This window comes from Cyclopterus lumpus, chromosome 14 (genome assembly GCF_009769545.1).
Source record: "Cyclopterus lumpus isolate fCycLum1 chromosome 14, fCycLum1.pri, whole genome shotgun sequence".
NCBI classification, from domain to species: domain Eukaryota; kingdom Metazoa; phylum Chordata; class Actinopteri; order Perciformes; family Cyclopteridae; genus Cyclopterus; species Cyclopterus lumpus.
Genome location: NC_046979.1, coordinates 1,525,485 through 1,539,110, shown reverse-complemented (window position 1 = coordinate 1,539,110; position 13,626 = coordinate 1,525,485). Strand labels below are relative to the sequence as shown.

Here is a 13,626-nt window from a genome sequence, read left to right as displayed (position 1 = left end):
ATGCAAATGAGGCATTATAATATTCCATTTGAGTGGAGCAGCTCCGGGTCTCTGCTCTCCGTTCCTCAAGCCCAAAGGAATGCGCTGGAGATTTGTGGTGAAATGAAAGCGTTGGGAGAGCCAGGTAAAGGTCTCCAGGACGTCCACCAGACTAGCGTGACTGTCCCTTTAAGGCCGAACACGCATATGAAAAGGTGGAATCAATCTTTTTAACGACAGTCGGCTCACAGCTGATTTGTGTAATAAGAGGGGAAAGCAAGCCACCTTTTACTTTGTAGAGCGTCATGAATGTTACCAAACTGGCATTTTACAAGACCAGGACCAGATGTGCCCCCTTATAAAGCTCAGAGGACAAGGGGGGGGGGGGGTCAGAAGGAGTGTGGGGGTGAAAAGTGGTAAACATGTCAACAATAAGGAGAACCACTCAAGTTTAACTTTTTCGATCGAGTTGTGAAACACAAGATGGCTCGGTTCACTTTTTAATAACTTTAAACTGCATGCAGGAGGAGGAGGAGGTGGTGGAGGAGGTGGTGGAGGAAGAGGAGGAGGAAGAGGACCGGTGCCACGTCTTCAGTTGACCTTCAGGGTGGATAGAAGGAGGGGAACGTTCTCAGTTATGAGGGAACTCCCTCTGGAGGAGGCACCTGGTGCAGAATGCATCTGAGGTCCACATCGCGTAGAGAAAGGGGTCTGGAACCTTCGATTAGGGTCTCATGAGGTCCACCTGTGAGAGGGGTCTGGAACCTTCGATTAGGGTCTCATGAGGTCCACCTGTGAGAGGGGTCTGGAACCTTCGATTAGGGTCTCATGAGGTCCACCTGTGAGAGGGGTCTGGAACCTTCGATTAGGGTCTCATGAGGTCCACCTGTGAGAGGGGTCTGGAACCTTCGATTAGGGTCTCATGAGGTCCACCTGTGAGAGGGGTCTGGAACCTTCGATTAGGGTCTCATGAGGTCCACCTGTGAGAGGGGTCTGGAACCTTCGATTAGGGTCTCATGAGGTCCACCTGTGAGAGGGGTCTGGAACCTTCGACTAGGGTCTCATGAGGTCCACCTGTGAGAGGGTCTGGTTCACTCCGAGAGGTGCTGCTGACGTCCTGATCATGAGGAGGAGGAGGAGGATCATGAAGAGGAGGAGGATCATGAGGATCATGAGGTTCATGAGGAGGAGGTTTCAAACTTCTCCAAAGTCACCTGTCTTAACTGCAGGAGGCAATGAGTGAGTGTGTGTGTGTGTGTGTGTGTGTGTGTGTGTGTGTGTGTGTGTGTGTGTGTGTGTGTGTGTGTGTGTGTGTGTGTGTGTGTGTGTGTGTGTGTGTGTGTGTGTGTGTGTGTGTGTGTGTGTGGTCCAGGCGAGGACATGATGACATGCAGCAGACCCATCTGTTGAAATGATGGGTTCTGTCTGGAGAAGCTGTGAACCTCCTGCGGCTAAGACACATACACAGAGTCTCACACACACACACACACAGAGTCTCGCACACACAGTCACACACACAGAGTCTCACACACACACAGTCTCACACACAGTCACAGTCACACACACTCATTCCAGTGGCTTAAGCGTTGCTTAGCTGTGTTTCTGAAGTTCTGATAATGTGCAGCCCTGTGAAGTCTTTCCTGAGGCGGTGACGTCACCGCACGACGTGCAATAAAACGTTATCTGCGAGGTTCAGTCTCCGAGGCGGTGAACTGAAAGGCCTGATAGCGGTAAACACCGGGAGGCTCGGTGAGGTCACCGAGGAGCTAACGCATGAACCGAGGCTGACCACCAGGGGGCGACTCCTCTGGTTGTATAGAAGTCTATGCTTCATGTGTTAAAGCTGCATTCTCTCCTGACCACCAGGGGGCGACTCCTCTGGTTGTGTAGAAGTCCATGCTTCATGTGTTAAAGCTGCATTCTCTCTACTGACCACCAGGGGGCGACTCCTCTGGTTGTATAGAAGTCTATGCTTCATGTGTTAAAGCTGCATTCTCTCTACTGACCACCAGGGGGCGACTCCTCTGGTTGTATAGAAGTCAATGCTTCATGTGTTAAAGCTGCATTCTCTCTCCTGACCACCAGGGGGCGACTCCTCTGGTTGTGTAGAAGTCCATGCTTCATGTGTTAAAGCTGCATTCTCTCTCCTGACCACCAGGGGGCGACTCCTCTGGTTGTATAGAAGTCTATGCTTCATGTGTTAAAGCTGCATTCTCTCTACTGACCACCAGGGGGCGACTCCTCTGGTTGTATAGAAGTCAATGCTTCATGTGTTAAAGCTGCATTCTCTCTCCTGACCACCAGGGGGCGACTCCTCTGGTTGTATAGAAGTCTATGCTTCATGTGTTAAAGCTGCATTCTCTCTACTGACCACCATGGGGCGACTCCTCTGGTTGTATAGAAGTCTATGCTTCATGTGTTAAAGCTGCATTCTCTCTCCTGACCACCAGGGGGCGACTCCTCTGGTTGTATAGAAGTCTATATAAATGACTCTACTTCTCTTGATGTATTCCCTCAGTAAACATTGTAAACATTAGTTTTTGGTCTCAATCTCTAGTTTCAAGTCTTCTTCAATACAGCGTGATGTTCATTTAGTAAATTATGGTCATTTAGAGTCAAACAGACCATAAAGCAGGGGATGCGTTAGGGGCGGAGCCATCTCAAAATGTCTTATTTAGCATTCAGTTGTACTTAGCTCCACCCTCTCCTGTCGCTCCTGGTTGCAAAAGGCGAGATGGTGTCGGCCACGTGGTCACCGGCACCTCGTCCGCTCCTCGTCTCCAGCCCACTTGGTGGCGTCAGGTGTCTGAGCATCTGTCCTGCATCAATCCAGCAGATTCTTCCAGAACTCCTCCAGCCGAACATCTGCGTGTCAAGAATGTAGAAAGTCTGCTCCGGCCCGTCGAGAAGATCATAATTCAAATGTTCCGCGGTATCTCGGCTCTTTTTCAGCTTCTATAAACTCTTCGCTCCGTTGAGGAAGCAGCTGGGAGAAGAAACATTTACACCACACGAGTTAATTTGTTTTGACAGAAACATCTGCAGGAGATCTAACGCGAGCTCCTTCTTAACAAGCCGCGCCGTCAAAGTGGAAAAAGCTTTTTGTCTCCTCATTTAGGAGCGAGCCCTTTGAAGATGAAGTTCTACCACCAGGCTTGTTTTCCCTGAGCCGTCACATCGTGGCTTATTCTGTTACACGTCTCCTACGCTGGTTTCCATGTTTGATGGTTTTACAGATTATTAAGTGAGGATACCTTGTGATCATTTCTTCTTCTTCTTCTTCTTCTTCTCTCTTTGTAGAATTTCCGTCCCATCACCAGCGGGTATGGCGGTTCCAGTCGCAAACCTTCGTACACCTCTGAACCCCAGTCCCCCCAGTACCCCCAGTCCCCCCAGTACCCCCAGGCTCCCCAGTCCCCCCAGTACCCCAAGGCTCCCCAGTACCCCCAGGCTCCCCAGTCCCCCCAGTACCCCCAGGCTCCTCAGTCCCCCCAGTACCCCAAGGCTCCCCAGTACCCCCAGGCTCCTCAGTCCCCCCAGTACCCCAAGGCTCCCCAGTACCCCCAGGCTCCCCAGTCCCCCCAGTACCCCCAGGCTCCCCAGTACCCCCAGGCTCCCCAGTCCACTCACCTGAACAACGGCCACCCCAGACCCAACAACGGCCACAGCTACGGCAACGGGCACGCTCAGTTCAACAACCCGGCCGGGCTTTATCACAGCGACAGCAATGGAGACGGATCTCTGCCGAGCAAGATGGGCGGCCTCAGGCTCAGCGCCACCCACAGGTGAGGGGATCACATGGCAACCGAATGGGTGTGGAGTCGCTCCACAGTGTAATGTTTTTACCAGGTGGTACGCGGAAGTGTCTTACGCGTGCACTCTCTCTACCTGACCAGCAGGGGGCCACTCTTCCGATGAATTTGTAGATTAGAATGTGTGAAGTCTGTCGAGCCGGCAACAGAAAATCGAGAAATGTGTGCGTTTACAAGACGACAAAGGCAAAAGAAGCCAAATCAGCCACAAAGTGGTCTTCACTTTATTACTAAAATAGATAACAGGAAACTCAAGTTAATAAAGAACAGAAAAGCCAAAACAAACGTTCTAATAACGACCTTTTAAATAGTCTTAGATTTCCACGGGTTCTGGACCCGTCATGTCATTCTCGTTAATTAGATTGATGTCCTTGTCTCCCTCAGCCCGGAGCCGCCCACCCAGTCCCCCGGGGGTCGGAATGGATTCGACTCGCAGTCCGACGTCTACAAAATGCTGCAGGACTACGAGGAGCCGGTCTCGGCACCCAAGCAGTCCGGCTCCTTCAAATACCTGCAGGGCATCCTGGAGGCTGAGGATGGAGGTAGGCACATGTGTGGAGGCGGGTTTAAAGGGCCGAGAGGCGCTGCTTCCTGCTCCTGATTGGCTCAAGTGGTGCACGGTGTGTGACAGGTGATACAAATGGCTGATCTGGGGTCAGCAGACTATGAAGGACTAACCCTGTAGAGCAGATTAAAGGAAAGCCTCAAAACACTCGACTCGTTGTTCTTTACGCTGGCGGAAGTTCAGCTCAGAGATAAAATAAATAATTCCTCTGAGATTCCAGTCTCTGTTTTCCACCGCTCGGTTTTACTGGCATAGTTTTCCTTTTATAGGGAGAGAGAGACGGAGAGAGGGAGGGAGGGAGGGAGAGAGAGAGGGAGGGATGGAGGGAGGGAGGGAGGAAGAGAGAGAGAGAGAGAGAGGGAGGGAGGGAGGAAGAGAGAGAGAGAGAGACGGAGAGAGAGAGAGAGAGGGAGGGAGGGAGGGAGCAACAGAAAGATGAAATCCTGTAAACACTGAACATGAACATGGAGGAATCTTTGGTTTTAACAAAGTGGTGAACCGGTTCGTTCCCGTCTGACCGCTCGGCGTTCAGCTTCTGAGGGTCATGTGACCCTCTTCAAGAACAGCTGTGAGCCGTATGGATGACCTTCGATGGCTTAAGGTCAACCTCCTTCCAAAGATTGTTGTTCCAGGATAATTTACTGTCGTTGCGCAACACTTCAACAAAGTGCATTCCTGGAGTGTATTTATTTTGCATGTATTTATTTTTCATGTACTTATTTTTCATGTATTTATTTTTCATATATTTATTATTCATATATTTATTTTTCATGTATTTATTTTTCATGTATTTATTTTTCATGTATTTATTTTTCATGTATTTATTATTCATGTATTTATTTTTCATATATTTATTTTTCATGTATTTATTTTTCATATATTTATTTTTCATGTATTTATTTTTCATGTATTTATTTTTCATATATTTATTTTTCATGTGTTTATTCTTCATGTATTTATTTTTGCATCGGGAGGAATCTAAACTCCTCTGGGGAGACGACACGGCCGACGTTAAACATCGACATCAGCCCCCCGGGCTCGGGCCTCGGCCCAGCTGGGTTAGCTTAGCATCCGGATGCTAAGCTAACCCAGCTTTGAAACACGGTGATAAAACCTCTGGTTTTAACTTGTTTTCATCAACCTGTCCAATCAACAGCAGACACTGCTGATAGGTCAAGGAGGTCTAAAGGGGCGGGCGGCTTGAGGTTGATTGGCGGGTCGATGAAACACCTCCCTTTAACTCCCAGTAGTCCCCCCCCCCCCCCCCCCCCCCCCCCCCGCGGAGGCCATGTTGACTTTCAGGGGCTTTTAAAGAGTGTCAGTTTACCCAGAATTCCTCAGCCATGATTGGAAAGCGATGTGGTTGCTGGCGTGAAGCCTTTGAAGCAACATTACCTGAGAGTTGTTTTGACCAGAACATGGTTTTACTTATTTACAAGCTAACGATTAGACCTTTTATCATTTCCACCTTCATAATGAGATGAATGTGAGGCGTCGGTCCAAAAGATGGAAAAGAAAATAAACAAAATTCCAGTGACCTTTTAGGGGAAACACTCCTCCATTTCCTCCAGGGTTATTTAAAAGAAAAATAAATAAACTGATCAGAGAACGTTAACATTATTATTTATATTTATTATTATCCTCATTAATCTCATTATTTATTATTATTATTATTAATTATTATCATTATTATTATTATTATTACTATTATCATTATTATTATTTATTACTATCATTATTATTATTATTGTTATTATTATTATCATTATTGATTTAGTGACATACTCCCATCTCACAACTGGAGGATTTAAACCGTGTTTTGATGAAATGCATTCGGCCTCATTTAGTTCACAGTTTATAAAACGTGATGCGTCTTCATTATTGTGTCCACGAGGGTTCTGGAGTTATGAAGGTGAAGGTAAACATCTCATCAGTCACGCACTGACTTCAAACGCACTCTTCAAACAAAGCAGAGCTTTTCAATTATGGATGTGGGGTTTCAGGGGAGGGGGGGGGGCAGGGTTCAAAGCCCCAGGAGGGGTTCTAGTCCAGTGGGAGTAAACATGTGGGCGGGGCTTGACTCTTTGACTGCCTGTCACTGCGCCAGGGCCCAAAAGGAGGTTTGTTTGTATGATTCATTTCAATTCAGTTTATTTTCTATAGTCCAGAGTCACAAATCACAAACTCCCCTCAGAGGGCTTTACAATCTGTACACATACGACCTCCCTGACCTTTGACCTCACATCGGATCAGGAACAACTGAAGAACCCTTCTGTAGAGCAACAGAGGAGGATCCCTCTCCCCGGATGGACAGAAGCAATAGATGTCATGTGACCAGAATGATAACAAAAGCAAAATATGTACCTCACTCCAATAACAAGTCTTATTATTCAGATGTCCTTCTTTCATATTAGAAGTTTCCACCAACACTTTTCTTGTTCCTCCCCCGGGGATTCAAAGTGTTTTCCTCTCCTTGTGTTCAGGTGCCGTGTCAGAGTGTTTTAGGATTGTGTGATCGGTTGTGTTAGTGTGTGTGTGTGTGTGTGTGTGTGTCTGTCCACACACACACACACACAAGCAGACGTTGGGGGCCCAGTTCTGAATGCATGCTCAAGGACCTCTTGTGGTTTGGGTAACTCACACTTCCTCAAAGGACCTTTTATTGCTTTGTTTTCGACTGCCTGCTGACTCCTCCCCCACCACTCTTAACCGCGCCCCCCACCACCTGAGTGCAAAGACCATCACATTTTTTCCATGACCCTGTCTGGCCTTTCCCTTTTATTACCTGGATCGGGTGGCCTTAGATGAACATTTACATGTGATTTATGGTTCCTGTCTTTATTCTGTGCTTGTTGTTTTTTCTCTTCTAGGCGTGTCCCCGACAGACAGGATGAGAAACTTAAAGTCTCCAGTCAGGTCTCCAATCCCCAAACTGGGGAGCCCCATTCCCAGTGCCATGTCTGTGCTCCAGAAGCTGCCCCAGTGCACCCGCTGCTGCAACGGCATCGTGTGAGTAAAGGGCGTCAGACACCTCAATGCATCCTAATGGTTACTTTATACAAACTGACAACGCATAACACCTAATGGTTTCCTAATTATGGTTCCTGTGGTGCACAATTACCGACTGTTGAAGATGCAGTAAAAGTGAACTGTGAGTTTTACCACTGAGGTCATAAAGTTTAAAAGTTTAACTTTGAGGTGAGCGAGTGCAGCTCCGCCTGCAGCAACAGGCCTTTCACTCCGGAAACACATTCCCATTAATCACTTAATGATTAAACCAAGCCGCCTCCCTCCACACCCTTTCCCACACACACACACACACACACTTGTATGCCAAAGCACCGGTAATCCCCCCTCTATGAAAGCAGCTGCAGGTGAGCAGTGATGTCATCGGCTTACTTGTTGACAGCAGTGCATTGTGGGCTTTCACGGCTCCTTAAAGTGCAGAACTCTCTGGATGGCTGAATGCTCCCCAGTCCAGAAAGGGAAATCTTATTGGGAACAGTGGGAGCGCCACCAGTGTTGATATGTACCCTTCAGCTATGATAAATGAGCACATATATTAAAATACGTGCAGGGTTATACAGTCGCCATAAAGTATGATCTTTTGAGATGAGCAAAGCTATTGGAAAGTTAAATAAACAGTGAGTCACAATCAGTCCTCCCTGACTTCCTTTTAAAGTTCTTCATGTTGTCCCGATGGCTCCTCCCCAAACCGCTTCCTGTTGTCCTTATAAGGTCGAGTGTGAAACAGCAGGTGGTGATTGTGGGCTTCTTCCTTCCTGGAGCTCCAGTTCACACTTTCATGCACAAACATTAGAAATAATAATAATATTGTTACCAATAAGGCCACTCAAAAGTCCAGGTCCAACCAGGTCCAACCAGGTCCATTCAGGTCCCTTCAGTTCCATCCAGCTCCATTCAGGTCCCTTCAGGTCCCTTCAGGTCCATCCAGGTCCCTTCAGTTCCATCCAGGTCCCTTCAGTTCCATCCAGCTCCATTCAGGTCCATCCAGGTCCCTTCAGGTCCATCCAGGTCCATTCAGGTCCATTCAGGTCCCTTCAGGTCCCTTCAGGTCCATCCAGGTCCCTTCAGTTCCATCCAGCTCCATTCAGGTCCATCCAGGTCCCTTCAGGTCCATCCAGGTCCATTGAGGTCCATTCAGGTCCGTTCAGGTCCATCCAGGTCCATTCAGGTCCATCCAGGTCCCTTCAGTTCCATCCAGGTCCATTCAGGTCCATTCAGGTCCGTTCAGGTCCATTCAGTTCCATCCAGGTCCCTTCAGTTCCATCCAGCTCCATTCAGGTCCATCCAGGTCCCTTCAGGTCCATCCAGGTCCATTCAGGTCCATTCAGGTCCGTTCAGGTCCATCCAGGTCCCTTCAGTTCCATCCAGGTCCCTTCAGTTCCATCCAGCTCCATTCAGGTCCATCCAGGTCCCTTCAGGTCCATCCAGGTCCATTCAGGTCCATTCAGGTCCCTTCAGGTCCCTTCAGGTCCATCCAGGTCCCTTCAGTTCCATCCAGCTCCATTCAGGTCCATCCAGGTCCCTTCAGGTCCATCCAGGTCCATTCAGGTCCATTCAGGTCCGTTCAGGTCCATCCAGGTCCATTCAGGTCCATCCAGGTCCCTTCAGTTCCATCCAGGTCCATTCAGGTCCATTCAGGTCCGTTCAGGTCCATTCAGTTCCATCCAGGTCCCTTCAGTTCCATCCAGCTCCATTCAGGTCCATCCAGGTCCCTTCAGGTCCATCCAGGTCCATTCAGGTCCAACCAGGTCCCTTCAGTTCCATCCAGGTCCCTTCAGGTCCATCCAGGTCCATCCAGGTCCCTTCAGTTCCATCCAGGTCCATTCAGGTCCGTTGAGTTGCGTCTCTCGCTGGCCAAAAGATGATCTTTCACACATAAATCAAAATGTTTTTTAAGCTCTTAAAGCTTCCAGCGTTGGGCTGTGATTGGCCAATCAGGCTTCAATCTCCCCGCTGTGATGCATTCAGGAAACACGAGTGCACCAAGCCGCTCTTCTTTAGCACCAAACTGCGCCGAAGCCGAATCGTTCCTCGAATGCATTCCTGATTGTCTCTCGTCGTCGGGTGGTTGAGTAACGCTCCTCCGTCTCCCTCCAGCGGCACCATCGTGAAGGCCCGGGACAAGCTCTACCACCCCGAGTGCTTCATGTGCGACGACTGCGGCGACAACCTCAAGCAGAGAGGCTACTTCTTCATCGAGGAAAGCCTGTACTGCGAGACCCACGCCATGGCCCGGGTCCAGCCCCCCGAGGGCTACGACGTCGTGGCCGTTTACCCCAACTCCAAGGTGGAGCTGGTCTGAGTCGACCGTGACGTCACTGGGGAGGAACGCCGACCTCAGATCAGTCCTATGAAATGTGTGTGTTGGGTGATCCGGTATCAGCGTTGTTCCACCGACCGGCTTGATGAATGCCATGTGTATTAATGCATGTTGCAATATGTTGACAGAATAACGCTGGCATCTGATGCACATTATTACCAGAATATTATTCATAATTCAAAACGGGGAATGTGGATTCTAACAACCAGCACAAGTTTTCTTGGGGGGTCAAAGGGAAATGAGGTCGTCAACAACTTAATCACGTTTGTCAATTTAAAAGATAATTCTGTCGCAGTTAAATTTGGTTTTGTGTGAAGTAGCTCAGTGAACTACAGCTAACTACAACACCGCTAACTACAACACAGCTCAGTGAACTACAACACAGCTAACTACAACACAGCTCAGTGAACTACAACACAGCTCAGTGAACTACAACACAGCTAACTACAACACAGCTCAGTGAACTACAACACAGCTAACTACAACACCGCTAACTACAACACAGCTCAGTGAACTACAACACAGCTAACTACAACACAGCTCAGTGAACTACAACACAGCTAACTACAACACCGCTAACTACAACACAGCTCAGCTAACTACAACACCGCTAACTACAACACAGCTCAGCTAACTACAACACCGCTAACTACAACACAGCTCAATGAACTACAACACAGCTCAGTGAACTACAACACAGCTAACTACAACACCGCTAACTACAACACAGCTCAATGAACTACAACACAGCTAACTACAACACAGCTCAGTGAACTACAACACAGCTAACTACAACACCGCTAACTACAACACAGCTCAGTGAACTACAACACCGCTAACTACAACACCGCTAACTACAACACAGCTCAGTGAACTACAGCTAACTACAACACCGCTAACTACAACACAGCTCAGTGAACTACAACACAGCTAACTACAACACAGCTCAGTGAACTACAACACAGCTAACTACAACACAGCTAACTACAACACAGCTCAGCTAACTACAACACCGCTAACTACAACACAGCTCAGCTAACTACAACACCGCTAACTACAACACAGCTCAGTGAACTACAACACAGCTAACTACAACACAGCTCAGTGAACTACAACACAGCTAACTACAACACCGCTAACTACAACACAGCTCAGTGAACTACAACACCGCTAACTACAACACAGCTCAGTGAACTACAACACAGCTAACTACAACATAGCTAACTACAACACAGCTCAGTGAACTACAGCTAACTACAACACCTCTAACTACAACACAGCTCAGTGAACTACAACACCGCTAACTACAACACAGCTCAGTGAACTACAACACAGCTAACTACAACATAGCTAACTACAACACAGCTCAGTGAACTACAACACAGCTAACTACAACATAGCTAACTACAACACAGCATAGTGAACTACATCACAGCTAACTACAACACCGCTAACTACAACACAGCTCAGTGAACTACAACACAGCTCAGTGAACAACAACACAGCTAACTACAACACCGCTAACTACAACACAGCTAACTACAACACCGCTAACTACAACACAGTTCAGTGAACTATAACACCGCTAACTACAACACAGCTAACTACAACACCGCTAACTACAACACAGCTAACTACAATACAGCTACACAAATAACTACACTATAGTGTGTGTGTGTGTGTGATATGGATTATCATCAGAGAATTCTGAGTTGATTGGTGTGTTTCTTTCTGCCTTTCAGACTAATTTTGCATTATTATTTTTGCATTATTATTTTGCATTGCCTTTGCAGTTTTGATAACATCCGTGCCACGTCGGTGAGGTGTAATAACAGTTAAAGGTTTAAAGGTTCTTCTGTGATTTTAAAATATGTTACGGTTGCACATCATAATCGAGTCGCAGATGAACTTTTGCATTTTGTAGAAATTTTGTAGACTTTTGGAGAAACGCCCCTCTTTTTGACGGGCACCTTCTCTGCTTATTTCTCAGCAATAATTGATGACAAGCAGATCTCTAACGAGCATAATCCCGGTATTCTTTTGGTGAACGGGTCAGCGAGCTCTAACTGTAATAAACGCCTCTGCATGCAGCTGACCAACCACCGCCTTCTGAAATGTAAATATACAACATCCATTCATAAACAACTTTAATGATGAAGTAACTTCAACGTCCACCAATAAGCTCCTCCTCCTCTCACAACAATTTAAACAAATGGTCATGTGCATCATGTGGCAGTAATATTCATTGTTTAGTTGCTGGACCCACAATATATTTATATATACTGTGTGTGTGTATATATATATATATATATAAAGACAGAAGTTGGGTACTTCTTATAATGAACTCAGGTTTCAGCTCACAGCCAAGTCCATAAAGCGAATGAATTATACTTCTTAGTCGTTATGACAACGTGTGGCCATCAGTCTTATTGTAGTAGTGAAGTAAACTGGGTGGAGTTCTTAATTTTAGAAAATGTTTCTAACAACACTTTTGTAGTGCTGATGTCCATAATCTTTTTTTTATATATATATATATATCAACAGTGATGTGTAGCTGCTGGTATGCCATCTATACTAGTCATCTTGTAAATTATGTGAAAATTATATTGCTACCACGTTTCTTTGGTGTTGTACATATTAGTTTTGAATGCTTCTGCAGATGTTTTTTCACTCTCCAGGATTTCCTTTGACACTCTTCTTTTTGTTTAACTTATTGTTTCTACCAACACGTGTTTCTTTTGTTCTGAGGCTTCTTTTTCGCTTGTTGTATTTTCTAAAAATCTAAATAAAATGGTGTTTTAATCAAGTGCATTAATTACCGTGACGTGATCTCTCACATTCTTCACTGGTCTTTAAAATCAAGAGCTGACGCAAGGAATTCAGTATTGTATTTGTTTGTTTTTTTACCCATAATGCCACATTGTCGGAGCACCAGGCTGCAATATGTTTGTCTTGCAACTTAAATCCTCAGACGTCCACTTCACTTTAAAATTGTCTCGTGTTCGTTTTCTTCTTTTTAGATCAACTTTATATCCCACGAGATAGTCTGGTTTTTAACTTTTAGATCATAAACAACAGTAAAATAAAAGGAAGTGTGAGGCAATAGACACCCAGTCTGCCTCTGACCATTAAACTACGGCGAGTGTTTACATGAAACCAGGAGCGAGCTTTAATTCAGTATAGTTAATCCCTGGTTTTAAAAGTCTTCTTCTTGATTACAGAGTTAAATGACATAGATTTGAGTCTATTTTAGTCCTCATTTCGTGGATGTGCAGACGGCACATAGACATGAAATAGGAGTGGAAGGTTCTCCGTGGTTATTTGGTGAGTGCAAATGAAAACGGTGGATTCGTTATTGACGACAAACTTCTGGGATGTAAATCAGAGACGAATAGATGCTAGTTAGCCAGTTAGCCAGTTAGCGTGTCTGAGGCGGAGGGACCGCCAGACCGCTGATGTTCGGCTTTTTTTCTGCAACCAGTGTAGCATGAAAACATGGTGGAATGAGTGAGCGAGCTAGCTGCCCGCTAATTAGCGAGCTAGCTGCCCGCTAATTAGCAAGCTTTTTCTGATTTTGCCGTGCTTTAAATCGACGGCGGTTACAGAAACGGTCGCATAAAGTTAGCAATGTGCGTTCCCACGTTGTGCGGCTGAAGCATTAAGTTATATATTATACTTGCGTTACTACAACGTTACCGCGTCTTGACGTACAAGACCGCTTTAATGGCCGATATATATATATATATATATAATTCTAAATCTACGGCACCGGCCCAACGAAGCCATCGTAAAAAGCTAAGGACAAAACTGTAAAAGTTTAATTAAGTGAATGTTCACACACAGAGAACCGAAGAGTTCAGAATCTTTAAGGTTTTTTTGCTCCTACGTCTTGATTGAAGGTATTTCCTGCATTGTCGGAGGTT

The 13,626-nt window shown here is 46.3% G+C and overlaps 1 protein-coding gene across 1 annotated transcript in view; it reads left to right on the top strand.

Annotated features, from left to right (window-relative positions):
* pdlim4 (PDZ and LIM domain 4) overlaps positions 1–12,509 on the top strand; it is a 43,493-nt gene extending 30,984 nt beyond the window's left edge. Inside the window, exons 4-7 of the mRNA XM_034551057.1 lie at positions 3,280–3,764; positions 4,176–4,333; positions 7,227–7,365; positions 9,481–12,509. Coding sequence (XP_034406948.1) covers positions 3,280–3,764; positions 4,176–4,333; positions 7,227–7,365; positions 9,481–9,685 — 987 coding nt within the window. The 3' untranslated portion in view covers positions 9,686–12,509. The remainder of the gene's footprint in view (positions 1–3,279; positions 3,765–4,175; positions 4,334–7,226; positions 7,366–9,480) is intronic.
* The last annotated feature ends 1,117 nt before the right edge of the window (positions 12,510–13,626 follow it).